Source organism: Nannobrachium achirus (assembly GCF_963921795.1).
Source record: "Nannobrachium achirus genome assembly, chromosome: 1".
In the NCBI taxonomy this organism is placed as follows: Eukaryota; Metazoa; Chordata; class Actinopteri; order Myctophiformes; family Myctophidae; genus Nannobrachium; species Nannobrachium achirus.
Genome location: NC_137810.1, coordinates 3,235,203 through 3,249,219, shown reverse-complemented (window position 1 = coordinate 3,249,219; position 14,017 = coordinate 3,235,203). Strand labels below are relative to the sequence as shown.

Below are 14,017 nucleotides of genomic sequence, written 5' to 3'. Positions count from 1 at the left end.
TATAGATCTCTGCTGCTGCGACGCCCTCTGCTGGTGACTCTGAGAATGCATCCTCTGCAGCCACTGGGCTGGAGACTGCTGGAGACGGAGGGAGCAAGGTACGCACGTACACACGCGCACGCACGCACACACACACACACACACACACACACACACACACACACACACACACACACACACACACACACACACACACACACTGTGAGTAAACAGTACAAGGAAATAAACAATATTACATACCAAAATGTTTCCTACATAAATGAGTTTTCAGCAGTGTTTTAAAAACATCTACCGACTCAGCATTTTTTATTGACTGTGGTGAGTCATTCCATAGTGTAGGAGCTACTGCAGCAAAAGCGCGATCCCCTTTTGTTTTTAATTTTGTTCTAGGGAGTAGGGACCTTGAGTAGGCCCTTGTTTGAGGGTATTTGTTAGCAGTCTAGAGGCTGCTTTCTGCACTAGCTGAAGGCCGGTGTATAGAAGAGCAACTCATGGTGGAAAACAACGAATTGCAATAATCCAGCCGTGAGGAAATAAAAGCGGAGATACATTTTTTCCAGGTCTTGAGGTGTCAGTAGGGACTTGATCTTTTTTATATTTCTTATGTTATGTTTTATTTATTTGATATGGACATTACAATTACATTGGACGAACCAGATATAAGTGATTTTAGCACAATTGCTAATTCTCATCACCTGTCCACAGGAGGCTTTTCTATTTTACATTAGTAAAATCTTACACCCAGTCAAGTACAATAAACATTAATACTAGTCTAAAACCCAATCAAGGGTTTTAGACTAGTTAACTTTAGACTAGTGTTAACTGGAAGAAACAGGTTTGGACCACTTTGTTATACTGTATGTGGTTCAAAGTAGGGTTGTTCGATATGGCCAAAAAATAAAATCTCGATTATTTTCTCTGAAATCTCGATTTTCGATTTCGATTTTTTGTTAAAAGAATAATACATTGTTTCAACTATTTTGTTTTCATTTAAAAAATGCAAGGAAATGATTTTTTTTTTTTCATTATTGTTTCATTTTTTAATTTTTTTCATATAGCCAAATAGCAAAATGCAATAAAACAATAAGGGTATTAATAATAATAACTTTAGTTGCGCAACAATCACATACAGAAGTTAACTTAGCGTCCTTAGTGTTTCATTATCAATAGTGAGTGACAAAACAGCCAAAACAAGCCAGCTCTTGGAGGCTGGGGAAACGGGTGAAAAAATAGCTAAGGCCGCCCCTGCACTGCTCATGCACGGAGGCGAAGCGCTTCGCTTCCGACACAAAATTAACACAGTGACAGGGACAGTAGGAGTAGACTACAGTGGATGGGTAACACAGAATTAATAAGCTTCTTTCAAACTACAAGAACAAGTAGACCTAAGTGTACCAGCTCAGCAGCTTTTTGTTCTGTTTGCTGCCTGCATGTACTGTACCAGCGCGAGTGAGCGCATGCAGTGCTGTGGTGAGCTCTGCCCCGTTTGACTTGCGCTGCACGCGCATCAAAGAAATAACACATCAGAGAGAAAGTAGGTATTAATTTGGTGTCAGACCTTGTCGTCCTGCTTTAGGAGGACCGGGCTGTGTACTTTTTGCCCCGTGCAAGGCTCCAATGAGTAAGAATTACCCTAATTAAAGTGAAAATCGATTTTACGATTTCTTCTTTTTTTAAATCGTCCAAAGGAAAAAACCCGGGTTTCGATTAAAAATCGATTAATCGAAAAACCCTAGTTCAAAGTTAATCTTGCTATCAAAAAGAACACCTTTGGTTCTTTGACACCTTCTTGAAATTAGCTGATGAAAGGCCAATGGTCAGTTTCATGTCATCATGGATGCCCTCAGGTCCTATTATAAGGATTTCTGTCTTGTCAGGAGTAGCTGAGTGACTCACTGCCTCAGCCTGATGGCTTCAAATGTCTAATCTCTCCCCCAGTCCGTATGGATATATCCCTTTGGTCTATTTCTCTATTCACTATATATGTCTCCAATGAGGTCTTGAGTCTTTTTCACTATTCAGAATGCAAATTTTCCATTGGCGGAGGTCTTTTTCAATCCTCTTTTCCCTAGTAAGTGATCACAGCAGTTAGCTTACATTTGGTGGGTCAAGAGTAGCCACAATCATTGTAGTTTTGTGTCCACAACTGTTCCAATTTGGGCATGCATTTTAGGCGGATTTTTCCCCTGGACCCCACTGGGGTTCAAGTGGATATATATATAGGCTATTTGTGCGCCAGCAGAGCGCATAAGTACTGTGATCGGTGCTGTCTGTATGTATGTGGGTGTATGTATGAGGTGCCAACTTGGGTGCCATATGCACCACGGTGGATTGGACTTTACTGTGCCACCAGAGAGATCAGTGTCAGCATGTCTGAGATATAATTGGGAGCCTGTTCATTCAGGACTAGTAAAGTGTTACCTTACTGGTAGAGACGGTGTTATAAAGTTTATTGTGTCCATATACAGGCGGACAGTGAGATGTTGTTACACAGTATTCTGTGTCCTCCTCCCACAGGTAGAGATGGTGTTACACAGTATTTTGTGTCCTCCACAGGTAGAGAATGAGATGGTGTTACACAGTATTCTGTGTCCTCCACAGGTAGAGAATGAGATGGTGTTACACAGTATTCTGTGTCCTCCACAGGTATCAATGAGATGGTGTTACACAGTATTCTGTGTCCTCCACAGGTAGAGAATGAGATGGTGTTACACAGTATTCTGTGTCCTCCACAGGTATCAATGAGATGGTGTTACACAGTATTCTGTGTCCTCCACAGGTAGAAAATGAGATGGTGTTACACAGTATTCTGTGTCCTCCACAGGTATCAATGAGATGGTGTTACACAGTATTCTGTGTCCTCCTCCTACAGGTAGAGATGGTGTTCTGGCTGCTGTCCATGCTGGCCAACAGGGACAAGGAGGACATGTCGCGCACGCTGCTGGCCATGTCCAGCTCCCAGGACAGCTGCGTCGCCATGCGCAAGTCTGGCTGCGTGCCGCTGCTGGTGCAGATCCTCCACGATGCACCGGGGGGCGCTGGAGAGGCCGGCGGAGGCACGGGTAACAGGATCATCAGTTGTTATAGAATAACAATACATTGCTATTATTTCACCTGTATTAATTCATCTGTTGAAGAATGGCAAAATTACAATCAGTTGTCATATTTATTTTAATTTTTTTAATTTATGCATTTCACTGCCTTTTTAGAAATAGCACTTTTTAAAAATTCTAGACAACAGCATATCATTTTCACAGGTAATTTGTTATTCCTTTGAATACATTTCCATTCAATTCGACTTCAAGTCATAGTCTAGTAATCCGAAGATTTTAACCTTTAGCCTAGTTTTAATTGCCTAAGTATTATAGAATTTTAGCCGGCTAAATCTTCAGTAAATTTAGAATTCTGGACTTTCTACATTGCATTATTGATACTTTTGCTGAAGTAGAAAAAAAAGAGTGACTTTTTCCACCACTGCAAATAAAGTTGGATGGACTGACTGACTGACTGACTGATGGACCGATTGACTAATGTTTGAACATGGCTCCCCCCTGCAGGCGGGGCGGGGGGCTGCAGCCGTGAGGCCAAGTCGCGTGCGGCGGCGGCGCTGCACAACGTGGTGTTCGCCCAGGCTGACGAGGGCCAGGGCCGCAGGGAGATGAGGGTCCTCCACCTCCTGGAGCAGATCAGGAGCCACTGCGACAGCGGCTGGGACTGGATGGAGAGCCAGGGCTCTGCTGCTGCTCTGGGGACCCCCAGCCAGGGACCCCCCGCAGGGACCACCACCACCACAACAGGTCAGTCAGTCATTTGTTTATTTCTTCTTACATTTATATCACACGATTTTGTAACCCATTTTTTTCACCCGGTGTCAATTATTGTCTAATAATGTAATCCTGGGCGCTACTCTCCTTCTGCCAACCTGGGGAGAGCAACGGACTGACCTCATGCTTCCTTCAGTGCATGAGGAGTCCAAGCCGCTTCTTTTCACCTGACAGGGGGGGAGTTTCCCTGGGAGGACGGAACCAGTTCCTTTCCCCTCCATCAGGCAGGGGCAGTATAGAGACCAGGATTAATGTTTTTTGTGAGGATACCTACCCGAGGAGACACGGGGAGAACATGCAAACTCCACACATTAAAGGCGTCTGTTCTGTCTTGTCGTCTTGTTCTCTTCCACCACATGTCCTTCACCTTGTCCTGTCCTCTCCTCCCTCTGATTGGTTCCTGCAGACATCCCAGAGCCAGTGGACCCTCAGATCTGCCAGGCCATGTGTGCTGTGATGAAGCTGTCCTTCGAGGAGGAGTACCGCCGAGCCATGAACGAACTGGGTGAGTCATAACTCAATGCTCTGTGAACGACTCAATGCTCTGTGAACAACTCAATGCTCTGTGAACGACTCAATGCTCTGTGAACGAACTGGGTGAGTCATAACTCAATGCTCTGCGAACGACTCAATGCTCTGTGAACGATTCAATGCTCTGTGAACGATTCAATGCTCTGTGAACGACTCAATGCTCTGTGAACAACTCAATGCTCTGTGAACGACTCAATGCTCTGTGAACGGACTGGGTGAATTAAATCTCCACGATACGATTATCGTGAGTGTTTTTGATCACGATGAACGATAATATCGCTTATCGTCCCATCCCTAGTCACAACTCTGGGATGTCGTTCAAGCCGATCGTCATGGCTTCAAAAGGACGAATGACGAGCGTTCGCCAATGGCAGGAAAAGAGTTAAGCTGTCTTTTGGCATTCTGTTTTCGCTCCTGGTTTTTTGTGGACTCACATTTGTCTTTATTTCTTTTTTCTTGGGTTTGGGTGGGGGTCTTTTTAGGTGTGATCAGCTGCGTTGGTAGTTGTTATTGGTAGTCATGGCTGCCAGTTCCCACTTGATGTTGTGTGGGAGTCCAGACTGCTCCAGACCGTACTGAATAACTGCTAGCTTACATAACGTCTTCAGGCTAGGACTCAAGTCTAAGACATACAGGTCATCAGGTGTGTTAAAAGAAATATTAAAAACAACGTTACGATCTCCCACCATACAACAGCACATATAATCTGGTTGTTTACCCTTGGGCTCAACCTTCTTCCAGCAGAAGGTCTCTGGACTGAATTTCCACAGATCTTTGAAGGTTTTAAGGTGGTTCCATCCACCAAATATGTACAGATCTCCATTGCAGGCAAAGGCTGAATGACGAAAGCGCCCTTCTGGATGAAGCTGTGCAGAACGTGCTTTCCTCCAGCAGTTGGTCTCTGTGTCAAACACTCTGATGGTGTTGTGGTACGTCAGACCCCAGGATTTCTCTGTTCCCCCAAATACAAACATCTTTGTCCCGATGATGGTGGCAGAGTGACCATATGAAGCAGGAGGTCCACGTCCTCTTCTGGTGTTAATTAAAGACCACACCATAGTGGTGGTGTCCAACTTGTAGATGTCATTAGTGTGTCTGTGTCCAGTCCGGTTGGTGTATCCTCCATGAATAAACATGACCTTCCCCAAGACACAGGCCGAGTGGTCAACCCTCCCCTCTGGAACAGTCCCAGAAACCTGGGGTTTGAACCATCTGTGGGCTTCCACGTCAAATGCATAAAGCACTTTGCCCCATGGTCCCCAGAGGTAGACGGTATCGTCAATCAGCACAGCTGTGTGTCTCCTGTACGCGGATGTGGATATATGGCCAAGGGGAGGTCCTCCTATTCCGGGTGTCACTGGGGTCAACTTCACCCAGCGCAAAGACACTGTGTTGAAGACGAAAACCTCAGTCTGATAACAGCGGTCGTCCTTTCCGAAGGCGTACAGCTCATTCCCCACGACCACAGCTGAATAGAGCTCTCTATTGCGTTCTCCTTTCAGATGCAGCGTCCAGCCAATCATTTCACACGTCAGCCAGGCCTTCAGTCAGTGTCAGTGAATCAATGTCAGTGAATCAGAGTCAGTGAATCATTGTCAGTGAAGATATCAGTGGATAAGTGTCAGTAAGTGGTTTTCAGTGGAAGCTCCGGGAATTAAATGACACTTTGTTCACTTGAACGTTAATTTTAAAGGAAAATTAACATGGTTTTGATGATGACGTTTTGTTGTCATTGCGTGATGACATTATTATGAGGACACGTTGACATATTTAAACTGGATGAGCTTTTAGCAACAAAGAAAAAAGGTTGAATGTGTGAGTTTTTCATTTGTCCGTCAATATTTTTTGAAGTCAGTACTGTGACAGAAGTTTTCTCCATATTTGGGGTTATTGAGAGACAGAAAAAATAAGAATGGGTCTGTTAAGGGTGTGGATATTTGAAGTAATATTGAAGATGTCATCAGTCCAAATACAGAGAGAGGGCAGGATGTCAGTGAAACGTTATGCATGTATTTTTACTGACTTCCCTGTAAAGCCAGGTGGGTCTGCTAAATGCCTAACTGTAAACTGTACAGTTAGTGTCCGAAGACGGATTGGCTGCACCATGGCTTCATTCAGTGTCCAATAGAGGGTTTAAATGGTACTGGATATGCAGCTCGGCAAATAAAAGGTCAATTGATCACAGTGCATGACGGAGGATGATTTCACGATAAATTATATCTCCACGATACGATTATCGTGAGTGTTTTTGATCAGGATAAACCCTAGTCACAACTCTTGGATGTCTTTCAATGCTCTGTGAACAAAGTACCTTTGCTTTGTGATTTTGTAGAATAAATATCCATCCATTATCTCCAATCACGATCTTCTGTAAAAGACGGTATGTCTCTTAAGGTCGCGGGGAAAAAAATATCAGCTGACGGGTGCCGCCATTACAAAGCGAGAGGCTGAAGAGCGTCCCACGTTTCCACCCAGATATAGAAATAGAGAAAGTAGATAGAGCAACACTCGTCATGGCTTTAAAGGGACTAATGACGAGCGTTCGTCAATGGCAGGAAAAGAGTTAAGCTGTCTTTTGGCACTCCGTTTCCGCTCCTGGTTTTATTTAGCTTTTTTTTCTTTCTTTCTTTCTTGGGTTGATTTCTTATCAGCTGCGTCGGTAGTTTTTTGTTGGTAGTCATGGCTGCCAGTTCCCACCTGATGTTGTGTGGGAGTCCAGACTGCTCCAGACCGTACTGAATAACTGCTAGCTTACATAACGTCTTCAGGCTAGGACTCAAGTCTAAGACATACAGGTCATCAGGTGTGCTGTGTACTCCAAAGAAGATACAATCTCCCACCATGCAACAGCACCAGAAGGGATATGTAATCCCTTTTGGTCCTTTCCCCTTGGGCTCAACCTTCTTCCAGCAGAAGGTCTCTGGACTGAATTTCCACGGATAATTGAAGTTCCTTTTCCGGTTGCAGCCAACAAATCCATCAAAACCACCAAAGCCACCAAATCTATGTTTCCTGCCACCAAATATATACAGCTCTCCATTGTAGGTAAAGGCTGAATGACTGTAGCGTTCTTCTGGAAAAGTCTGTGCAGAAGCTGTGTTCATCCAGCAGTTGGTCTCTGTGTCAAACACTCTGATGGTGTTGGGATGACTCCACTGGTCCAATCCCCCAAATACAAACATCTTTGTCCCGATGATGGTGGCAGAGTGACGGCATAAAGCAGGAGGTGGAGTTCCTCTGGTGTTAATTAATGACCAGACCATAGTGGTGGTGTCCAACTTGAACATGGCATTAGTGAGTCCATTCTGGGTCTCTCCTCCATGAATAAACATGACTTTCCCCAAAACACAGAGTGCGTGGTTCTCCCTCCCCTCTGGAACGGTCCCTGAAACCTGGGGTTTGAACCATCTGTGGGCCTCAACGTCAAATGCAAAAAGCATGTTGCCCCATGGTCCCCAGAGGTAGACAGTATCTTCAATCAGCACAGCTGTGTGGCACCTGTACATGGATGGAACTTCAAGGGGAAGTTCTCCTCTTCCTGGTGTCTCTGGGGTCAACTTCACCCAGCGCAAAGAGACTGTGTTGAAGATGAAAACCTCAGTCTGATAACTGCGGTCGTCCTTTCCAAAGGCGTACAGCTTGTTCCCCACGACCACAGCTGAATAGAGAAGGCTATGTTGTTCTCCTTTCAGATGTAATGTCCAGCCAATCATTTCACACGTCAGCCAGGCCTTCAGTCAGTGTTAGTGAGTGAATCAGAGTCGGTGAATCGGTGTCAGTGAATCAGAGTCAGTGGATCAGCGTCAGTAAGTGGTTTTCAGTAGAAGCTCCTGTAATTAAATGACACTTTGTTCACTTGAACGTTAATTTTAAAGGAAAATTAACATGGTTTTGTTGATGACGTTGTGATGTCATTGTGTGATGACGAGGCGAAGTGGTGGTGGAGAAGGTATCAGGCTTGGTGAGCTAAAGGTTGTGTCACTGCTTTTTGCGGATGGCTTGGTCCTGATGGCACCATCGGTCCAAGACCTCCAGCTCTTACTGGATCGGTTTGCAGCCGAGTGTACAGGAGCCGGAATGAGGATCACTATCTCTAAATCGAAATGTATTTATTACTAGGGTAACTTTTCCGCTGCCATTGGAAAGGGCAGGGATAGGGAATCAGTAGGGTATCAAATGGGAGTGGGAATCAAAAGGGAATCAATGAGAGTGGGAATCAATAGGGCAGGGGTTGGCAATAGGCGGACCGTGGGCCAAAACTGGCCCCCCCACGAAATAATTTCTGGCCCCACTGATTATTTTGAGAATTACGTTTCCCCCCCTCTCAAAGTTCATTCGAAACACTTGTGTTCAACGGGACTCGGGAGCCGGAAGCAGGCAGTGCAGAGATGGGACGTTTGCAAACGAATCGGCTCTTTTGAGCGGCTCTTTTAAATGAACGATGGGATTCAGTTCTTATTCGTGGGACACAGAGCACTGACTGAATAGTGAGTGAACAGATTCAGAATCAACGGATCATCCATAGGTGGAGGCACAGCCCATCAGACCTATCATAGCAGCACACGGCAATGGAGTAGTCGGGGGCCTAAGGGAGATGACATGGTAATCTCGCGCTAATTTGTCTAAAAGCGCGAAACTTTGCAGATGTAGCCCAGGGTATGCTCTAATGATTTAGCGAGGGCGCCCGAGTCGGCGACCTTTGGGGTCGCCACAGCGGCCAAATCAAGTTGGGCTCCCATCGACTTTCTATACAGGAGGAAAATACCCAGAAAAACACTTTCTTTCTGGGTATTTAAGTTGGATTTGAGGGGTCTAATTAAGGGTTTGTAATGATGCTGAATCCATTGCAAGCATTTGTTTTGCACAAAAAACATTCCTCGGGCTACAAATGGCCCAAGAAAACGATGGTTTAGTGATGAAAAGTGTTGAGTCATCACTTTTCAGTGTCTTTTGGGTGTTTTCTGGTGCTGTGGCGGCCGCGACCCCGAAGGTCGCCGACTCGGGCGCCCTAGCTAAATCATTAGAGCATGCCCTGGGCTACATCTGTGCAAAATTTGGTGCTTTTAGACTGATTAGCACGAGAAAAAAAAACCCTAAGGCCTCCGACTAACATGAATGCTCACCCATACATGCATCGTTTTCTGATGCCATTTCTAGCCCAAGGAATGTTTTTTGTGCAAAACAAATGCTTGCAATGGATTCAGCATGATGACAAACCCCTAGTTAGACCCCTCAGATCCTACTTAAATACCCAGAAATCCTCCTGTATAGAAAGTCAATGGGAGCCCAACTTGATTTGGCCGCTGTGGCGACCCCGAAGGTCGCCGACTTGGGCGCCCTAGCTAAATCATTAGCGCATGCCCTGAGCTACATCTGTGCAAAATTCCGCGCTTTTAGACTGATTAGCGCGAGATATCCTTAAGTCCCCCGACTAGAGGTAAAAAACTATATTTTGGTTAACCCAATTTAACACATCGACAAGACGTTGTCTTATCTAAGCCTGTTAATATTACAGCATGCATGCGCTTGTTTTCTTTTTATCTTTTTATTTTCTTTTTATCACAGATACCTATGTATTGTAAGGCAGCCTGTCTTGGAGTTCCAGTAACATTGTTTAATTTCTTAAATTGGGCTTTCATTACATGTCCTGGCCCTCCATCTAATTAATGCCTTAGATAAGAATTGGCCCGAGGCCAAATCTAATTGCCGACCCCTGCAATAGGGAATCAATTGGTGGTGCTTCACATGACAGTAAGCTTACTGTAGAATACAGTCAGCAACCGTCAGCAACCACACTTGCAATTTCAAATTGCATCTTTCTAGTTGTAAGTCGCTCTGGATTTGGAGCGTCTGCTAAAAGCCTAACTGTAAACTGTACAGTCAGTGTAGAAAGCAGGTGTGGCTGCACCATGGCTTCATTCAGTGTCCAATAGAGGGTTTAAATGGTACTGGATATGCAGCTCGGCGGATGATGATTTCACGATAAATTAAATCTCCACGATACGATTATTGTGAGTGTTTTTTGATCACAATAAACGATAATATCGCTTATCGTCCCATCCCTAGTCACAACTCTGGGATGTCTTTCAATGCTCTGTGAACAAATCACCTTAACTTTGCCATTTTGTAGAATAAATATCCATCCATTATCTCCAATCGTGATCTTGTGTAAAAGACGGTATGTCTCTTAAGGTCGCGAAAAAAAAAATCAGCCGGCCGGGTGCCGCCATTTACGAAGAGAGAGGCTGAAGAGCGTCCCTCGTTTCCACCCATTGTAGACATAGAAATAGAGAAAGTAAATCCAGAGCAGCAAAAACCAACAGAAAGGGGATCCCTCCTCCATTGCAGTGAACGTCTTGTCAACATTCCAGAGCTGCTCTGCTGCTGCTCTGACGACGGCAGACACTGCCTCTCCCCCCATGGGCTCAGTCAGGCTCTACTGGGGAACTTACCAACGATCGTCGTGGTTTTAAAGGGACGAATGACGAGCGTTTGTCAATGGCAGGAAAAGAGTTAAGCTGTCTTTTGGAACTCTGTTTCCGAACCTGGTTATACTTAGCTTTTTTGTGGACTCACATTTTCTTTCTTCCTTTCTTGGGTTTATTTCTTATCAGCTGCGTTGGTAGTTTTTTGTTGGTATTCATGGCTGCCAGTTCCCACCTGATGTTGTGTGGGAGTCCAGACTGCTCCAGACCGTACTGAATAACTGCTAGCTTACATAACGTCTTCAGGCTAGGACTCAAGTCTAAGACATACAGGTCATCAGGTGAGATGTCGTCTCCAAAGAAGATACAATCTCCCACCAGGCAACAGCACCAGAAGGGATATGTAATCCCTTCTGGTCCTTTCCCCTTGGGCTCAACCTTCTTCCAGCAGAAGGTCTCTGGACTGAGTTTCCACGGATAATTTAGCTGGCTATGTTTACTGCCACCAAATATATACAGCTCTCCATTGTAGGTAAAGGCTGAATGACTGTAGCGTCTTTCTGGACTCCTGAAGGACGATGGACAATTCCGTACAGAAGCTGTGTTCATCCAGCAGTTGGTCTCTGTGTCAAACACTCTGAAGGATGTTGTTGCTTGTTGTTGATTAGTCCACAGTTCCAAGCCCCCAAATACAAACATCTTTGTCCCGATGATGGTGGAAGAGTGACGGCATAAAGCAGGAGGTGGAGTTCCTCTGGTGTTAATTAAAGACCAGACCATTGTGCTGGTGTCCAACTTGTACATGGCATTAGTGAGTCCATTCTGGGTCCGTCCTCCATGAATAAACATGACCTTCCCCAAGACACAGGCAGAGTGGTTCTCCCTCCCCTCTGGAACGGTCCCTGAAACCTGTGGATTGAACCATCTGTGGGCATAAACGTCAAATGCATAAAGAATGTTGCCCCATGGTCCCCAGAGGTAGACAGTATCTTCAATCAGCACAGCTGTGTGGCACCTGTACACGGATGGAACTTCACGGGGAGGTTCTCCTCTTCCGGGTATCACTGGGGTCAACCAGCGCAAAGACACTGTGTTGAAGATGAAAACCCTAATCTGATAACTGCGGTCGTCCTTTCCAAAGGCGTACAGCTTGTTCCCCACGACCACAGCTGAATAGAGCGGTCTATGACGTTCTCCTTTCAGATGCAGCGTCCAGCCAATCATTTCACACATCAGCCAGGCCTTCAGTCAGAGTCAGTGAATCAGAGTCAGTGAATCCTTGTCAGTGAATCGTTGTCAGTGAAGATATCAGTGGATCAGTAAGTGGTTTTCAGTGGAAGCTCCCGGAATTAAATTACACTTTGTTCACTTGAACATTAATTTTAAAGGAAAATTAACATGGTTTTGATGATGACGTTGTGTTGTCATTGCGTGATGACATTATTATGAGGACACATTGACATTAATTAAACTGGAAGACCTTTTAGCCCAAAAGTTGAAATGTGTTAGTTTTTTGATTAGTTTGTCAATCATTCTGATGTCAGTACTATGACAGAAGTTTTCTCCTTATTTGGGGATATCGAGGGACAGAAAAATAAAAGACAGGGTCTAAGGGTGTCGATCATATTGATGATGTCATCAGTCTTGCCTAGGGATGGAGCTCATTCATTTGTATTGATAACGAGTACCTTATCAATCCTGCTTATTGATCTGGGTTTTTATCGAGCCCACTATTGAGCGTTTTCTAATATCTTGTGGAAAGACATGAGATGACCAAAAACGTGTGTGTGTGTGTGTGTGTGTGTGTGTGTGTGTGTGTGTGTGTGTGTGTGTGTGTGTGTGTGTGTGTGTGTGTGTGTGTGTGTGTGTGTGTGTGTGATTTGGTGGTAGACCCGTTAACACTGTGGTTGTTGTTTCAGGGGGGATGCATGTGGTGACGGACCTGTTAACACTGTGGTTGTTGTTTCAGGGGGGATGCATGTGGTGACGGACCTGTTAACACTGTGGTTGATGTTTCAGGGGGGATGCATGTGGTGACGGACCTGTTAACACTGTGGTTGATGTTTCAGGGGGGATGCATGTGGTGACGGACCTGTTAACACTGTGGTTGTTGTTTCAGGGGGGATGCATGTGGTGACGGACCTGTTAACACTGTGGTTGATGTTTCAGGGGGGATGCATGTGGTGACGGACCTGTTAACACTGTGGTTGATGTTTCAGGGGGGATGCATGTGGTGACGGACCTGTTAACACTGTGGTTGTTGTTTCAGGGGGGATGCATGTGGTGGCGGACCAGTTAACACTGTGGTTGATGTTTCAGGGGGGATGCATGTGGTGGCAGACCTGCTCCATCTGGACCAGCAGACCTACGGGCTCCAGAAGGACCCCATCAACCTGGCGCTGCGCCGCTACGCCGGCATGACCCTCACCAACCTCACCTTCGGAGACGTCGTCAACAAGGTGGGTGCAGTGTTCATTTTGTCGACTAAGACTAAAAGACTACAAGATTTTGATATTTTGTAGATAAGACCAGACTAGTCTAAAATATTTTCAGAAGACTAAGACTAAAACTATGTCTATTATTTGTTTTATTCAAAAGACTAAGACATGTTTTATGTGTGCTTTATTTTGACCAAGTAACAGGCAGTAGACGACAATGACTTGTTCAGAATTATGTGGTTACATTTAGCCTAAGGAACCTATCCTAAAAGACGAAGACTAAAAGTCTAAGACTAATCCCAAAAGACTAAGACTAAAATATTGTGATATTTAGAAGACTAGACTAGGCAAAAACAATTTCTGAAGACTAAGACAGGACTAAGACTAAATGGTGTGTTATTCAAAAGACTAAGACTAAGACTAAATCAGAATTTGATGAAAAAATAACACAGGGTGGCTGGGTGGGGCACACCTCCACCTATCAGAACCAATGCTGGTGGCTGGGTAGGGCACACCTCCACCTATCAGAACCAATGCTGGTGGCTGGGTGGGGCACACCTCCATCTATCAGGACCAATGCTGGTGGCTGGGTAGGGCACACCTCCACCTATCAGAACCAATGCTGGTGGCTGGGTAGGGCACACCTCCACCTATCAGGACCAATGCTGGTGACTGGGTGGGGCACACCTCCATCTATCAGGACCAATGCTGGTGGTTAATGCTGGTGGGTGGGCGGGACACACAAGACTGATTGATAGTTGTGTATCAATCGTACCAGTTAGGTTTACGGGGTTTGCGC

At 45.2% G+C, this 14,017-nt stretch overlaps 1 protein-coding gene across 1 annotated transcript in view; it reads left to right on the top strand.

Moving 5' to 3' along the window:
• apc2 (APC regulator of WNT signaling pathway 2) overlaps positions 1-14,017 on the top strand; it is a gene marked incomplete at both ends in the record, with an annotated part of 82,431 nt that overhangs the window by 38,470 nt on the left and 29,944 nt on the right. Inside the window, 5 exon segments of the mRNA XM_080750355.1 lie at positions 6-98; positions 2,873-3,062; positions 3,558-3,797; positions 4,231-4,329; positions 13,100-13,239. Coding sequence (XP_080606481.1) covers positions 6-98; positions 2,873-3,062; positions 3,558-3,797; positions 4,231-4,329; positions 13,100-13,239 — 762 coding nt within the window.